We start from the raw sequence: 17,500 nt of genomic DNA, 5'->3' as shown, positions 1-17,500 counted from the left end.
TAAATTCCAAATCCGTAAAATCAGTCCACATGTAAAGTCAGTTTGCCTAAGTAACCATTTTCAATATACGTGGAATATTTCTAAGTTCGTAAAAGCAAATAAATGATGGTGAGCACAAAAGGTTTAAAGTGTGCAGCTCATGGTCAAGTTGAATCCTCCCGTTTTCCTCGAAACATCCTCTTTTATCCCTATCAAAATTTTACCCATAGTTCCATTGTTTCCACGCCCCCTAGCAGTTTTGACAGTTCCCTGTCAGTCTATAATCCAACCCCTAAGAGTAAGACCAAATCATAATCAAACCTGAAACGTCAATTCCTACATATTGGTGTTAAACCCCGCCTTTTATGATATAATATTACTTTTGGTAAACGTTAGTTCAGTACGCCCAAATAATCTGTACGCCCAAATAATAAATTCCAACTATAATTTGATGCTATTATCCCCAATAACCAAGTAACACCGATCAAAGAAAGTAATTTTCTAGTACTCAATATAATGACCAATCCTTTAACTTTGGAACGTAAAACTGTCCTAGACTACTCAATATAATGACCAAGTTTAACTGATATACAAGCACTGTGAACTCATTAAACCCACTTGCTATAAGCTAACTCTCTTACATACGCCCCTTTCTTAGAATTTAAATTGACTTTAAAACAATTTCAATTCAAAAAAATTACAGTGAGAGATTAAATATATATGTAATGTCCAACTAAAATGTAATAAATAAATGTTAAAATGATAATACTTATACCAGTTAAATATTTAAAAACTTTAAACTTTAAATTCAAAAACACCAAAGTTGATTACAACATTCATATATATCAATTATAGGTTTTATAGTATTACAACATTGATAAATTCACAAACATCAAATTTGATTACAACATCTAAATAGATATATATATCGATTATAGATTTTTTTTTCTTTCAAATTACAACATCAACAGTAAGGTATCTATCATTTAAAAGTGATTAAAATTTAAATTTACCAACACGAAAGTTGATTAAACATTTATATATTTATCGATTATACTTTTTAAGGCATTACAACATTGACAGTAAGATATCAATTAATTAAAAGTTCAAAGAAAAATTATCTTTTCACCTTAAATTCCATCTTCATAGCAATAAAAGTGTTTAATTCTCGTCATATCCCATCACACATAAATAGTATTGCGTGAAAAAGGATGGTTCAAATTCCATTTGTGATATACTCACGTTGTCTTATTCAATCTCAAATTTAACTCTTTACGACATGGGTGATAATCTCAGCTTCCATGTATGTCTACTCATTTACTGACATATCAAAACCAGTACCTTGTATATTCCCTTATATTGTATGATTCCATTTAAACAACATTATTACATTAATTCCTACTTATAATATGTGGTACAAATAATATATTATAGACATCTAGATCCATATACGAAGGATTACATTTCAATTAGTAATAAAAAAATATTTAAAAATAAATCATAATAATAGCATTATCATCATTTTAAAATTCAAGTTGAAGTTATTATCATTCATTGTTCATTGTTGATGGTTCAATTTTTAAAGCTTTTTAAGTCATCAGGGTGTAGTTTACAACTACATTGATATCAAATTGTTCTTTGAGGTCATCCATCAGAGGTCACATTTCTCAGTAATCCGTTCGTTTTGAGAATGGTCATCCTGTAAAAATTGTCAGTAATTGTTAATTAAGTCATTGTCTCCATTTAGAATGAGTTTTCATGTAATGAAAAAAATATATCAACTATAAGAGTTGAGGTGATTGTATCTAGTCTACGTGTTGCATTGTTGTGTGTGTTGTGGTCACTGAATAGCCCAAGTGTCATAAATTCAATTTAATTATTGTTAATTAATTAAAAACTTTTTCCTCTGTAAATGTCTTCGAATTATCACCATAATGTCTTCACATTCAAATATTTAGTGTTTAATAAATAATCAGACATTAGTCTGTCCGACTTGTTCACATCACATATTTAGTGTTTAGTAAATAATCAGTCATTAGTCTGTCCGACTTATTCATATTTAGTACAGTGTAAATAACTAAATAAGTAAAATCTAACACAGTATGTGATTGTGGGCTGTTACTAAAGTGACCAACTTTTGTAATTAGTGTGTTGTATTTGTTCGAGTCTTTTGAATTTGGGACGAAAAAAGACTCTACAGGTAGCAAACGTATGCTTAACCTGTTGGGTTGTTTCTTGGTCTTGTGACGTCGCTGTAATCCATTCATCTCCGGCATCTGGGTCGATTCTCCTCGTTGATATTTGTGGTTGTCTTGTGTATACGTTAAGTCTCATTGTAGATGAAATTGTAAAAATTCAAGATTAACTGTGTGCGAGATCTTGAATTTAAATGAAGTTTGACTTATCCAGCAAGTCAAAAGAAAGTTGTGAACTCAGCCATGTGTTGACAAAGAGTTCGTGTGTAGTAGTCGACAGAGGTCGTGTGTTGTAATTGTTCGTGTTTGTTGATCGAGTTTTGATGAGGTGGCATGTGAGTACACACCAGGTAGATGATGTAATCTGTAGAGTACCCGTGGGTGACGTGAGTCCAAACACCAGGTAGATTATGTAATCTTGCAGAGTTCCGGTGGGTGATGTGAGTCCACACACCAGGTAGATGATGTAATAATAACGTAGTCTAGTAGTGTATGTAGTAGGGTCGAATAAGGTCAACAATATTTTCGTTATTTGAACGCAGGTTGTTGAATATCATACGATAATGAATCCAAGGAAATCGCTCATGTGGCGTTTTGCGATACTTTTCCTGCATTGTCTTATATACATATATAGCCTTTATCTTTTACAATGATACTAAGACAGGCGTTATTATAATATTCAATGTTTATAAGTTGTAGATATGGGTGCTGCACACTTGTATATTGACATAAGTTTAAATTTGAATACGCTCACCACTGCATATGAAGGAAGTAGTATTGTTCACAATTGGACATCATTTTTGTAAAAACAATCGTATCTTGAACGTTTATGTAATTATTGACATCGTACATCGTTGGGTATTGTTGTTGTAGAAGTAAATACAAGTAATCCAGTTGTTCAATAAAGAATGTAAATATAAAAAGGTTCATGGAAGAAATCTGTGTTGATACAGATATTATTTTATGAATTCTGTCAAGTTTGTATAAGTTGAAAGATACGATGTAATTGAGGTTGCTGTGTAGTTTGTAGTCTGTAGATTGTGTTGATTCTGGACGTATCAATGACGTAGTGGTTGTCGAGATTGTTACTCCATTTCAAGGTATCCGTGGATAGACCAAAGGGATTAAGACATTTCCAGACCTCTGTTGTGGCTGTGTTTGAGTTGCCTCTGTCGTTGTCATCAGCGTTCCCGTTATGACTGATGGTTGCAAGTGTCCTCTTTCGTGATGACTGTATCATGTTTTAGTGCAAACACTACTTCTGCCTTTGATTAACTCGAATTATTCCCCTTAGAAAATCCCTAATTTAATGAAATATGATTTTGTTTATGTTATCGTAGCACTTCCTACCATTTCAACTGATTGCCGATTGATTGCACACTTAAGATTTGACAATTGAACATAACTTCTTCTTCAACTCAGTTACACACTTTATGATATAAATGTTAAATTCAAACCACGCAGTAAATATTGATTACAATTACAACAGCGAATCTATAGGAGAAAAATATGATAATCAAAATATTTGCAGAAACGATATACACTCTGGTCAATAAAAATTCAATGTTTCGCGCCTTTGCCCTCGGCTTATAAAAATATTCATATAACTCATTGCGACGTTATCTCGCGCCTCTTAATATAGCATTGATAATTGTGTGCGCTTTAACCACGCGCATCGTATTTATAAAAATTCTCCGCCTTCTGCATCATTTCATAATGTTAAACCATGCGCTTTAATCAAACGCAAAATAAAATATTCCCGAACGCCTCATTCCTGCGTCTCCTAATTTAAATCGTGTGCACTTTAATTACCGCGTCTTACATCACTGCGCTTATTTACCCAATATGCATTTACAGCATTTTACCGTATGGGTTACTTATAATTCGCTGATTCTTAACAAGTTAACCACTTGTGTCACAAATATTATCAGCTCACATGACATGATAATGCATTTTCAATATTTTGTTATTCTTCCGTAATAACATTTTAACTCCCATTACAAGACATCAGTCTTTCATAATAATTAATACTCCGTCATTTTATTTGTTCTCCGACTTTAAACCAAAAGTCCGTTATTCCGTTATTATGAGAATATGTCTCCTTTTAAAAATCACGATGAAACGCGTTTCAAAACAAAACTAAACAAAACAACGATTGACTCATATTCCGCATAAATCATTTCAACTTAATTTTCGGTGATAAAATCCAAATGTCTTATGTAATCTATTATAACGCCATATCTCATTACAAATATAAAATTAGCTCTGTTGTCGATTACTTGGCTGCGTTAACCACACATTTATTACCAAGAAAACAAACAGATATAAAACTTTGCTCTTTGCCATGAACCCATGAATCTCAAAGAGTCAATATCAACCTACCAATTCATCCCTACCGACGGGAGAAAAATATAATCAATGATGTTGTAATATGACAATAAATACCATAAGACATTTTTCAATTATCAAAACTTATAATTTACGTGTTGTTATTGCCATCGTCGTCTTGAGTCATTTTGACAGAAAATAAAACGTAACAACATTAAAGAATGACCAACTGTCAATGTAATTCCAACAGTAACATAAAAACATTGAAATAAAAATCGACACATCTTTGTTACTGATATTAACAAAACATTGCCATTAACGGTACAAAATAATATTCGAAGATCTATTCCGAAACGCTTGATTCTAAGTAAACGCATTTTCATTTATTTTGAAAAATAAAACGCACTAAAATCTTCACTTAAATACTGCAATTTTCATTTTCATCTCTCCCTCTCTTATTTTTAATTAAATAAAATACGTTTAGCATCAATGGGATGTTATTATTATTATTATTATTATTATTATTATTATTATTATTATTATTATTATTATTATTATTATTATTATTATTATTATTATTATTATCATTATTATTATTATTATTATTATTATTTTGCCGTTCTGTAATATATTGTTTTTAGTTTCTAAATATAATATATTGCCTTATATTTTTTTAATTTCCTTTTTATCTATAGTTCTTATTTTCAATATTATTTCGTTTATTTTTTTAATATCGTCTTTTGTCAAAATTTTAGGAATCATCTATAATTTCAAATTATTTTTGTTCATATTTCAGTGCAAAATAATTATACTACTTCACCTTCAAAATTGATATTCATTTTCTTTTCCAAATAAACATAATAGCTATCTGTTCACAATTTTTTTCACTTCAAATTTCGAGTCTCACAAAAACTGCAATAGATGTTAACACCGCAACAATGTACATTTCTTGTGAATCCATGGTCCGGAAAAATAGCATCTTTACATCATGGTATCACGGCTCCAAATAAAGATATATAAGAATCCTGGTCACGGCACCAAATAAGATGCATAATGTTGCGTAGTTGCACACATATGTAATGGCTTGTGATCGTATAGTGGTGTTTTTGATAGATGGTAGTATTATCCTTTGCGTTGTGTTGTAGATGTTAATAATGACGAAAGAGTTCAAGGGCCGGTGATGATAATTGAATGCACAACACCAAAACATTCAAATAAAAGTCCAGATTCCAAGTTTCATTTCTTACAGTTTATTTGTTTGTGATAAATTCCAAATCCAAATCAAATAGCATTGTCATAATTCGATCAGTTTCATAAATTCCAAATCCGTAAAATCAGTCCACATGTAAAGTCAGTTTGCCTAAGTAACCATTTTCAATATACGTGGAATATTTCTAAGTTCGTAAAAGCAAATAAATGATGGTGAGCACAAAAGGTTTAAAGTGTGCAGCTCATGGTCAAGTTGAATCCTCCGTTTTCCTCGAAACATCCTCTTTTATCCCTATCAAAATTTTACCCATAGTTCCATTGTTTCCACGCCCCCTAGCAGTTTTGACAGTTCCCTGTCAGTCTATAATCCAACCCCTAAGAGTAAGACCAAATCATAATCAAACCTGAAACGTCAATTCCTACATATTGGTGTTAAACCCCGCCTTTTATGATATAATATTACTTTTGGTAAACGTTAGTTCAGTACGCCCAAATAATCTGTACGCCCAAATAATAAATTCCAACTATAATTTGATGCTATTATCCCCAATAACCAAGTAACACCGATCAAAGAAAGTAATTTTCTAGTACTCAATATAATGACCAATCCTTTAACTTTGGAACGTAAAACTGTCCTAGACTACTCAATATAATGACCAAGTTTAACTGATATACAAGCACTGTGAACTCATTAAACCCACTTGCTATAAGCTAACTCTCTTACATATCGATCGATTTAAATGACCCTCATCTTGGCGAAAACTCTCAAACCTGGGACTTCGCGAAGTTCCAGGTTTGAGAGATTTCGACAAGATGAGGGTCATTTAAATCGCCCGATATTTGAAAGACGAGTTTTCTGGCCAAGTTATTTTCAAATAAGCGCATTTCCAGAGTACGGCAGTTTTTGCCCTTCTACACCGACACACGAGTTGGAACAAAAGAAACTGCCTGAATCAGCCACACTTCATTGAACATGTCGCTAATTTCAGGGGAGGTGGAACGACCAAAAATCCTATTAAAGGCCCGTTATCCCCGTTATTAAGTCTAATAACACCCGCCTTGACCATATGGACCTTCTAGACTCCACGAGTACCATTCAGGCCGTGTTCAAACGAGGTAAAGTTGATCATGGCTTGTTCAAGCATAACGATAGTATTATCCGTCCAGTGAAAACGACGGGCAGTCTTTATGAGTTGTTAGGCCCGCAGAACCGGAGTTTAACCCGGTTTCTATAGCGTGAAACGGACATTAGCAATAACTGCTTGCTACCCCTTCGATAGGATGCTAGACTATCGCCATATACAACAGACCCAGCTACCCAATCACTGCTGGGTGGACACGGGGTCGGGGGGGGGGGGGCTCACCAGGGATCGATCTCCGTATCTTTGCGTGTGAAGCAAGTGATCTACAAATCGAGATATCGGGACTCCGTGTTCAAAGAAGGAAAAGATGTGTGGCTATGTGGTCTAGTGGTATGACACTCGCTTTGGGATCGGAAGGTTCTGGGTTCGAGCCTCGCTCGGCGCATATTTGAGTCATTGGAAAAGACTCTTTACTCAAAGTCTCTCACCGTACTCAGGTGTAAAATGAGTACCTGACCGTTAACAGCGTTGTCTGTCTGAAAAATTGTAATATCGCCTAACAGGCGTTTTGTCTCGTCCTACGTGTTAAGTGTTGCTGTTGGCCAGGGACCCATTGTAAAGGGCTTTGAGCACGTTTAGTGGATATTGCGCTATATAAAAGCTCATCATTATGATCATGGCCTGATTAAGCATTATGATAATAATATTCGCCCCGTAAAGGAGACAGGAAAGTGTCGCTTTTTTTAAAATGTCTTATTTATACAACTTGAAAAAAAGGTAATAGCCAGGATGAACAGTGACAAGACTGGTGACAATGGGCGCTAGTTCACATTAATCAAGTCTCAAAGTGTCTCACCGAGAACAGAGAAGCTATCAACGTTATCTCATTTACTTTGGCACAGGTGTCAATGAGTGAGATATATGTTTTTGAAAAGATCAGTTTACACCATCTTTGCATATGCGAATTCTACTCGATCGCAATCTAAGCCCCAATTACGAATGAATCCGATTAATTTTAGCCATATGCATCCCGCAGTTAAAAACAAAACAAAAACAACAACAACAACAACAACAACAAAAACAAAACAAAAAATAAATAAAAACAACAACAAATTCACTCTTCTAATTATCGAGGGCAAGTAATCAGCGCATTTTATGATTGATTATGACTCAGCGGTACGGTCTTTGCTTCGTACCCGAAAGGTACCGAGTTCGATCACCCGCCACTGCACTGTGTAGCCTTGTGCAAGTCATCTCGCCCTAGCTCAATTTGCGGGGCTGCACTCTGGCTGACGCCTGGGTTATTCCAGTCTTCCCTTGGAATAGACAGTAGAGACAAAATTCCCCTATGGGATGATAAAGGGAATTAGTATTTTATTATTATTATTATTATTATTATTATTATTATTATTATTATTATTATTATTATTATTATTATTATTATTATTATTATTATTTATTAAATCGATGAACAATATTTAACTTGCCATGTATTTATACTTGAACATACTTGAGCATTTATATAGAGCAATATTAACTAAACGTGATCTAAGCGCTTTACAATTATTATAATATTTTAGCCTCTGCTCTGGTTCTTTAACTACGAGTCAACTGACACAGAACGACGTGAACTTAGTCCCGATTTATTTGATAAAGTTGAAAAGGTAAGTTAGAAAATAAAAAAAGGTGATAAGAAATCCTTCGAAAACAAATCAAAAACTATTCTGTAACATGTACTTATTAATTTGTCTGCTTGCTTGTTTGTTTTTTTTTTTTTTTTTTTTTTTTTTTTTTTTTTTTGTTTTTTTTTAAATTCAGTTTCTAGTGTTGATACGTTGTTTGTTTGTTTGTTTTTTCACTGTGCACTAGTATATGTACATACGACAGATACACGTTGATTTAGTATCTCCTTTACTGCGGTGCACTCAAAGTAATATGAAAGAAGTCAGTGACTTTTAAAGTCTGGAATAACTGACTGAGTAAGTATAGTGGAAGAGACGCAATGATTGATTGACATAGTCCCCCGTGCTCTATCTGAATAAAATAGGTTTTTAAAAAAAATTTGGCCATAAAACTTGTCCTTCAAATATTATCGAACGGTTAGAATGACCATCTACTGGGACTTAAATGAATGAAGTCCAAGGCATTGAGAGTTTTTAACAAGATGAGGGTCATTTCAATCGGTCGATATGAGAAGGACGAATTTTCTGGCCAAAATTTGATAAACGTTTTGGTTTATTAAAAAAAAAATTTAAAGTACGACAGAGGGGTCCACAGTGCACTCTGTTTGACCGCACTCTGGCGACAGGATATTATCGCTAGCCCACTGATTACTTAGGTTATTACAACGACGGTGCTAAGCAAACGCCACCTTAGTCAGTGGAACTTGGAAGCAAGCACTACAGCTATGTGTACACACTTTGGTCCAATAGCTCATTAAAGTGTAATTACATACAACCCCTGGTAACTGTCGTAACAAAAATATTATCAATATTGATCCAAATCTATCAAATGTATCGTTACAAGCTTCGACAATGTTTAATGTGTTTTGACGGCGGCGTGAAGCATGTTCAGAGACTAGAATTCTGATGGACAGCAATGTCAGTAGACATGTGCAGTATATTTAATGAAAATATCCGACCCACCGTCTTGTCGGGATGTACAAGGAGCTGGAAATTCAATTCATAAACTGAAATATGAAACATGGCGTTAGTTTCTCTTCATCAATGTGGCAAAAAAACTCAGCTATTTCTTGCATTTCAAAACACTCAAAGTTGTTTTTTTTTCATTATCTTATCGTATTTTTTTGTTAATTCAAGTTTCGGGGTATTGTTCATCCCGACAGAATACCAATTTGAAACGATGGGTCATATACTATTATATCCTCGGCATTGTATCCTTGGTGCAGGCATTTTCAATACATTATATCCCAACCGCCTTAATAAATTAATATGACTGAGATTTAAAGCGTGGTTCAACGATACACGCAATGAACGCCAAGGGCCTTTCCACAACTGTTCCGTTAATACCATTTTAAGAAAATCATTCAAGGTACCAACCAATGTTGTCTCCGATTTCTCAATGACAGATAATCGATCATGGCTGACTTAATGTCAGAATGACAAAGCCATAATAATCGAATGAACAAGTTCTGGATTTGGATTGTTTGCCTTTGGAGTACGAGAGAGAGGGGGAAAAAACGCACGTGAAAAGTTACCAGGAACGGTGAGGGTCAAGTGCAATGGTAAAGAGGAAGAGATGGAACCAGATTGGACATGTATTGAGAAAGGAAAATGGGTCTGATTTTTATATAGTGATGGGATGTATACTAGGAGGAAGAAGAGAAAGTGACGCCCCAAAACAACATGGCGCAGAATAATGGTGGAGATGGAAAGAAATGATGTAGTGGGCATATATGTCCCCGCGGAAAAATGCCATTTTTCATCCCAAATTATGCCAAAATTATGCATAAAAAGCCAAATTATGCCACAAATTATAACAAAAATGCCAAATGATGCCACATATTATGCCAAAAATGCAACAGCATGCAGGGACCAGAGCAAATGGAGGGAAATTGTCCAGGCCTAATGCGCCTCTGGCGCTGAGAGGAACAAGGTTAATGTTAAGGAAAAATTAGAAACTAAAATAGGTTGTCAAGATTATCTTATATTTTAGTTACCAAGACAGTGATAATAGCCTGGTTCTATACGCACCACTTCAAAGGCAGTTTAGATTTCTATCTATAGTATGGATAACTATTATTGGTGCCATACCTAGACTTTTGATAAAGTGTGTTAACTAGTCACTAATAGTGGTCGGATAGGCGATAACAAATACAAAACTATGACGCCAGTGTTGTATTCCTTTGGAAGGCACGTTGCTGAATTAACTTACTCGACTAAAGTGATAGTGAGTAGGTACGGGGCTATAGATAGTGTAAAAAGAAGTGTATGAACAAACATAAAAAAGAAGGAACAAAGAAAAAGAAAAAAAAGTAAAGTAAAACGACCAAAGTAATAACCAAATAAAAAAAGAAGAAAAAAAATCCCCCCCCCCCCCCGGCCAGAATTTTAAAAAATAAATAAATAAATAAAGCAAACCCCAAAACAAAAAGTAACAAAACACAAACAAACAAAAACAACACAACAGCCACACAAAACGGCAAAACAACAACCATCCTCCCAAAAAAGCAAAAAAAAAAAGAAAGAAAAGAAAAAAACAATGCAAACCAATCCCCCCCCCCCACCCCCCACCCACCCACCCCCGCCAAAAAAAAAAATGAAATAATTTTTTTTTTTAAAAGAAAAAAATACAATCGGTCGTCTCCGTGGCGACTTTTTAAATCATATTAAACATAGAGCAGCGGGCGTATCGGTGAATGGTGTTCAATGACCATTGAAGTAGAATCCCTGTAGTAAAAGCCCGTAGACAGGCACCCTGTCAAATCTATGATAAATGCTTAGGTTAATAAAGCAATGGCCCGGTTGTCGCATCGACCCTTTCCTTGCAGGACAAGATCATAATAAACCTATAATCCGTTGTGTCAAAGGCTAAGCAAGCCAGAGATTCTCCTCACAATAATAATAATAATAATAATAATAATAATAATAATAATAATATAATAATAATAATAATAATAATAATAATAATAATAATAATAATAATAATATAATATATAATAATAATAATATAATAATAATAATAATAATAATAATAATAATAATAATAATAATAATAATAATAATAATAATAATAATAAATAATAATATAATAATAATAATAATAATAATAATATTAATAATAATAATAATAGTGTCAAGGGCTGCCCCTTTCCTTATAATTCACCGTTCACCGCCTTTCAATCTTCGTGCCCTTCTCAAAATCAATCAATACAATAATATGTTCGATCGGAACCCGTCGTGAATTCGACACACTCTCACCACGGGGCCCCGTTTTGCCTTACGTTGAGTGACACGGTCGCTACAACGTGAAACAATGTATTATACTGCTTTGCTATAATATAGTAGAGCAGTATAATAAACGAAGGGGCAGTGGAATAAATATGCTGAGACATTCCCCTTGTGGTTTTGTTTGAAGGAAGCAAATAGTCAATAATGAAAGGAAAATAAAAAGCAACAAATTGAGCGAGATCCAATCTCGAACCACGGCAAAATCGATTAAATTTTATTGTCATTATTTTATTTCATTTTATTTTTATTTATTTTTTTTATTTTTTTTTTGTCTCCATTTCTCCAAGGGTTAATAAAAATCTATATTATTATTCTCTTTTCACATAAAACATAAAATGTATTTACATTAATTTATTAATCAATTCATTATAATATTTCAGGCGGTTATTGCTGTAGGGATGTTTGTTTTTGTTTTGTTTTTGTTTGTTTTGTTATTATTATCTTTTTTTTTTTTTTGGTTCTATTTTTAATTTAAGTAAATACAATAAAAACAGTCATTCAGAACCATTCGGCCTAATGAGTCGGAGTTTATCCCGGTTTCTATAGCGTGAAACGGGCAATAGCAATTGCATGCTATCCTTTGGATATTACGGCAGTCTATCGCAAAGTACTTTCCGCCAAATCTAACAGTCTCAGCTACCCATTCACTGCTGGGTTGATAGAGGGTCAGAAAAAAAACAAACTCGAATTCACCCGGGATCGATCACGGTCCATCCCTTTGCATGTGAAGCGAGTGTTCTACCAACTGAGCTATCGGGACCCCCGTTTTTAATTAAAGGAGGAATTTGTTTTTAACTGGTCCCTTTGAAAAAAAATATTTCGGACAAGAAATTTAAATGATTAAATAACGGTTTTGATGTTTTTATTTATTTATTTATTTTTTTATTTTTTTATCTTTTATTTTATTTTTTACTAAAGCTCAGTATAATGGTGAGATAATAAATTATGTTAATTTGTGGGATTGTATTAAAACACGAGTAAATAGTTTGTACAGCGAATCCATTCAATTGATATTAAATGTCACCAAAGCTTGGCCCTTGGCACAAGATCAAGGAACTAACAGTCAATAGACTTGAATTGGTAGACCCCCTTTTAAGTAGTTCCCAAATACCCCGTCGTCTCCCCCCCCCCTCCCCCCCCCTCCCCAGCATATACCTCCCTTCCTCAAGACTCTCTCTCTCTCTCTCTCTCTCACACACACACACACACACACACACACAGACAGACACACATATACATAGATATAAACATGCAATAACAAAAAGGGGAGTTTGTGTCGGCAATGCCCCTTATCTGGTCTGTATAAATAGCATGGTGTTCAATACTTCGAACAAAACCAGAGAAAAATAAAAGCACGGGTAATTTCATTGACACGACAAATCCGTGAAAACCTCTAGAACCGTCCATATCGGTTCATAATCCGGAATACGTGAGATTTCTTTATTATAATTGCATGGATATTATTCCCACTCGCTATCCTTCCACCCCCCCCCCCCCCCCCTAACTTCTGAATATATCGGTTGAAAGGCATCCCACGCAAATATTTTTTTTAATCTGTTCATTTACATTCTCAGTGAATCTAGTTGTGTGTGCGTGTGTGTATGTGTGTGTGAGAGAGAGAGAGAGAGAGAGAGAGAGAGAGAGAGAGATAAGAGAGGGAGAAAGAGATAGATAGATAGATAGATAGACAGATAGATAGATAGAGATAGATAGATAGATAGATAGATAGAGAGAGAGAGAGAGAGAGAGAGAGAGAGAGAGAGAGAGAGAGAGAGAGAGAGAGAAAGAAAATGTGTAAGTGAGTGATGTTAATCGCAGGCATTTAATTGTCTTTAGTCTTTTTTTATTATGTAGCTGTGGAGAGTTACAGATAATGGTTTTTATGTGTTCCTCTGGTTCTTTTACTCTGTTTACCAAAATAAATAGAACACCAAATCTAAAAATTATAAAAAAATTATTTTTACAGATTGATATACGAGTAATTTGCAAACATTATTAAGAAATTAAATAAGGGAAATTCTATCATCCATTGAGGCAAATTAATGGTTGTTTAGAATAATATCTACATGAGCGTAATCATCGGTCCCTAATTGGCTAATTGGACCCTGACCTTGGGGTTCGCCATTTATTGTCCACCCTTTCGCCAGATTCATAATTTGATCGCACCTACAAGCTTTATTACCGGATAGATTTTAACGTTGATGGTTCAAAAGATTCGTCTCGATCTATATCAATCTCCACAATAAAGTAGTCTATATAAGAATAAAAATGAATGAGTGCCTGTTCGTAGTAGCCTTGTTGACTTTCGCGACCATATTATCATCTCTAAGAAAATAAGGAATATATTTTACTCGAACAGTTTGTTTATTTTTTGGGGTCTTTTTTTCTAATTTTGTTGTTGCTGCTGTTGTTTTGTTTTTTCTTTAAATTTATTTTTGTTTATTTCTTTTTTCTTTTTTTTTCTTTTTTTTTTTGGGGGGGGGGGGGGGGTTGGTTTTTAAGCTTTAGCCGATTGACTCTTATTTCTTTAGATACAGTTGCTTCTTTTAAAATTATCTTAAAACAAAGTGTAGGGAGGGCTGGACAGAGAGAGGGTACAGAAAGGAAGAGAAAAATGAGATAAATGAGAGGAAGACAAGGAGAGAAGGACAAGACGGTGGAGGAGGGGGTGGAAGTAAAGGATTAAGAGGAGGAGGAGGAGGAGGAGGAGGAGGAGGAGGAGGAGGAGGAGGAGGAGGAGGAGGAGGAGAACAAGAAGAACAAGAAGAAGAAGAAGAAGAAGACGAAGATGATGATGATGATGATGATGATGATGATGATGATGATGATGATGATGATGATGATGATGATGATGATGATGATGATAAATACTTAATACTGACCTGTGCAAAGTATGAGGCATCGTTCATGAAAGAATGGCGGTTGTCATGGATCGAAAATTGATGTGTGGCAGCTGGTTGCTGAGAATGCAAGGGGGGGGGGAAGGTTAGTGATTAGACAGATAAGAAGATAGTGAGAAAGAAACTTCTTCAGCACATTTCGGCCCACGAAGCAGGAGTTTATCCCCGTTTCCATAGCATGAAATGGACAATCACTGGCTTGCTACCCTTTCAATAGGACGCTAGCCTCCAGATCTAACATACCCAGTTATTTCTGGGTGGACAGGGGGTCAGGAAAGACGTCACTCCGGGAAAGATCTTAGTCCCTTTCGATGTGAAACGAGAGCTATCAGGACCCTAAAGAAAGTAATAAGAACATGACCGCCTCCCCCCCCCCCCCCAAAAAAAAAAAAAAAAAAAAAAAGTTTAAAAACCCCAAAAAATACCAAAAGAAAAAAAAAAAAAAACAAATGGCGAAAAGTACGTATGGCATACGTTCTTTTCGCCATTTTTTTTTTTTTGTTTTTTTTTTGGTAATTTTGGGGGGTTTTTAAACTTTTTTTTTTGTTTTTTTTTTTTAGTATGCGTAATTAATTTCACTACCAATGACACATTGCATCAAACCTTATAATTTATCTGGGTAAAACGAAAATTATTATGTAAATCTGGTTTAACCGTATATGTATTATTGGATAAATGTACTTTCTTAATCTACAAAATACACACTAAAATGCAATTTAGCCGATCATTTAATTCAATCGGAACTCTAAATTCACTTTTTGGCATACACTTTCAATCGGCGCAACACATGTCTCATCTCATCGACAACAATAACATGGCTCTTTAGAACACGGTATTATGTTTGAGGGCTCGGTCCATAGCTGGAGATGTACTAACATGTGGAAATGTTTAATTTTTAAATTTTCTTTTACCCTATTGATTAATTATAGAGATAAGGTAATCTATAAAAGGCTGAATGCCTATACATAACAATACCTATACGTTTTATCTAAGAGAATGAATGTACCTTATTCAACTGAAAAATACCAACAACAATAAAATTCGTAATAACTTCACTTGGCACAATAGAGGTCTCAACGATAACAGCTGTCAATTATGTTTGAATTTTTGGTCTCAAGCCTCGATGGGCTAAATTTTCGTGATGGTTTATCTATTTCCTTATTTAATAATAAATTACACATACACATACACATAAACACACACACACGCGCGCACACACACACACACACACACATTTTCTCCAGCACATAAGTCTTGACTGACTGAGCTTTAAATTGAGCTTTTATATAGAGCAATATCCACTGAACGTGCCCAAAGCGCTTTACAAGGGGTCCCTAGCCAACAGCAGCACGTAACATGTAGAACGTGACATGACGCCTGTTAGGCGATATTACATATTTTTCGGACGGAGACAACGCTGTTAAAGGCCAGGTACTCATTTTACACCTGAGTACGGTGAGAGATTGTGAATAAAGAACCTTTTCCAAGGACTCAACTATGCGCCGAGCGAGGCTCGAACCCAGGACCTTCCGATCCGAAAGCGAGTGTCATACCACAAGACCACATAGCCGCATTAGCCATCTTGATTGTTATATAAACAGACAAACATAAAAGATGTATAATAATATTATGACCCTTACCACAGATCGTTGCAAGAAGCGGTCTGGGGGTTGAGGCCTTGCCAGTTGTCTGTATTCGTTGGTGAAATCGACACGTACCCGACTCCTGTAGTGGCCATAATAGCCTGATGGAAACTGAAAGGAAATACCCCACAGATGCAGTTTATTAATAATATTATGACAATAGGATTCAACAGTCGTGACGTCACTTCCCTTGCAATGACGCATAGTAACTTAGTAACTGGTTCTAAACTATCGGAACAATGGCGGACGCACTTATGAAATACTTCTCCGACGAGCTTAAAAGTGTATCCAGAGGAGAAAAACATTATTAAATCTGATCATGTTTTGACTAGTATACATTCTGATCACATGACATGTGAAAAACAATTCTAGCCAGCATGAAGAATAAAAAGCTGCTCGTTGCTGGGCGGACGTGACATCAGACTATTGAATCCTATTAGAACCCATCGCGTCAATCCAGAAAACAGTGAAATCCGCATAAAATCAAAATTCTTAAAGTCATCTTATGCTTAAAGTCAATACCTCTTGTTGGTCCTAAAAATGAATGTGTGTTCTTTTTGTTTTTGTTTAAATGAGCTTTTATATGGCGCAATATCCACTAAATGTGCTCAAAGGGTTTACAAGGGGTCCCTGGTCAACAACAACATTTAACATGTAGGACGGGACATAACGCATATTAAGCGATATTACAATTTTTCGGACAAAGACAACGCTGTTAACGGCCAGGTACTCATTTTACACCTGAATACGGTGAGAGAATGTAAGTAAAGAGTCTTTTTCAAGGACTCAACTATGCGCCGAGCGCGAGGCTCGAACCCAGGACCTTCCGATCCGAAAGCGAGTGTCATACAACTAGACCACATAACCGCATAAATTAATTGTTAATAATATTATGACAATTTGGGCCCCATTTCGTCAATCCAGAACTGTGGAATCCGCATAAAATCAAAATTCTTAAAGCCAACTTATGCTTAAAGTCAATACCTCTTGAAGGTCCTAAAATTAACGCGTGTTCTTTATCTAAGTGTGTTCCGTTGATAATGGATAAAGTCATTCTTGCTTAAAGTCAACCAATCTCTCTGGTCCGGCGGGTTTGACTTATTCAGTATTCAACTGTATTATGTCGTAATGAACACGATGTAGATAAAAAAATGCAATTTTATGTCAACATGATCAAAATCAGGAACTTTAGGT

The 17,500-nt window shown here is 34.9% G+C and overlaps 1 protein-coding gene across 1 annotated transcript in view; it reads right to left on the bottom strand.

Moving 5' to 3' along the window:
- LOC144975205 (uncharacterized) overlaps nt 1-17,500 on the bottom strand; it is a 26,334-nt gene that overhangs the window by 5,658 nt on the left and 3,176 nt on the right. The window contains exons 2-3 of the mRNA XM_078919046.1: nt 16,304-16,417; nt 14,646-14,723 (exon numbers count right to left, since the gene is read on the bottom strand). Coding sequence (XP_078775172.1) covers nt 14,646-14,723; nt 16,304-16,417 — 192 coding nt within the window. The remainder of the gene's footprint in view (nt 1-14,645; nt 14,724-16,303; nt 16,418-17,500) is intronic.

Source organism: Berghia stephanieae, chromosome 6 (genome assembly GCF_034508935.2).
Source record: "Berghia stephanieae isolate SIO BIC M18660-M18661 chromosome 6, UCSD_Bste_1.3, whole genome shotgun sequence".
In the NCBI taxonomy this organism is placed as follows: domain Eukaryota; kingdom Metazoa; phylum Mollusca; class Gastropoda; order Nudibranchia; family Aeolidiidae; genus Berghia; species Berghia stephanieae.
The sequence above is the reverse complement of the archived record's forward strand: the minus strand, read 5'-3'. Positions and strand labels throughout refer to the sequence as shown.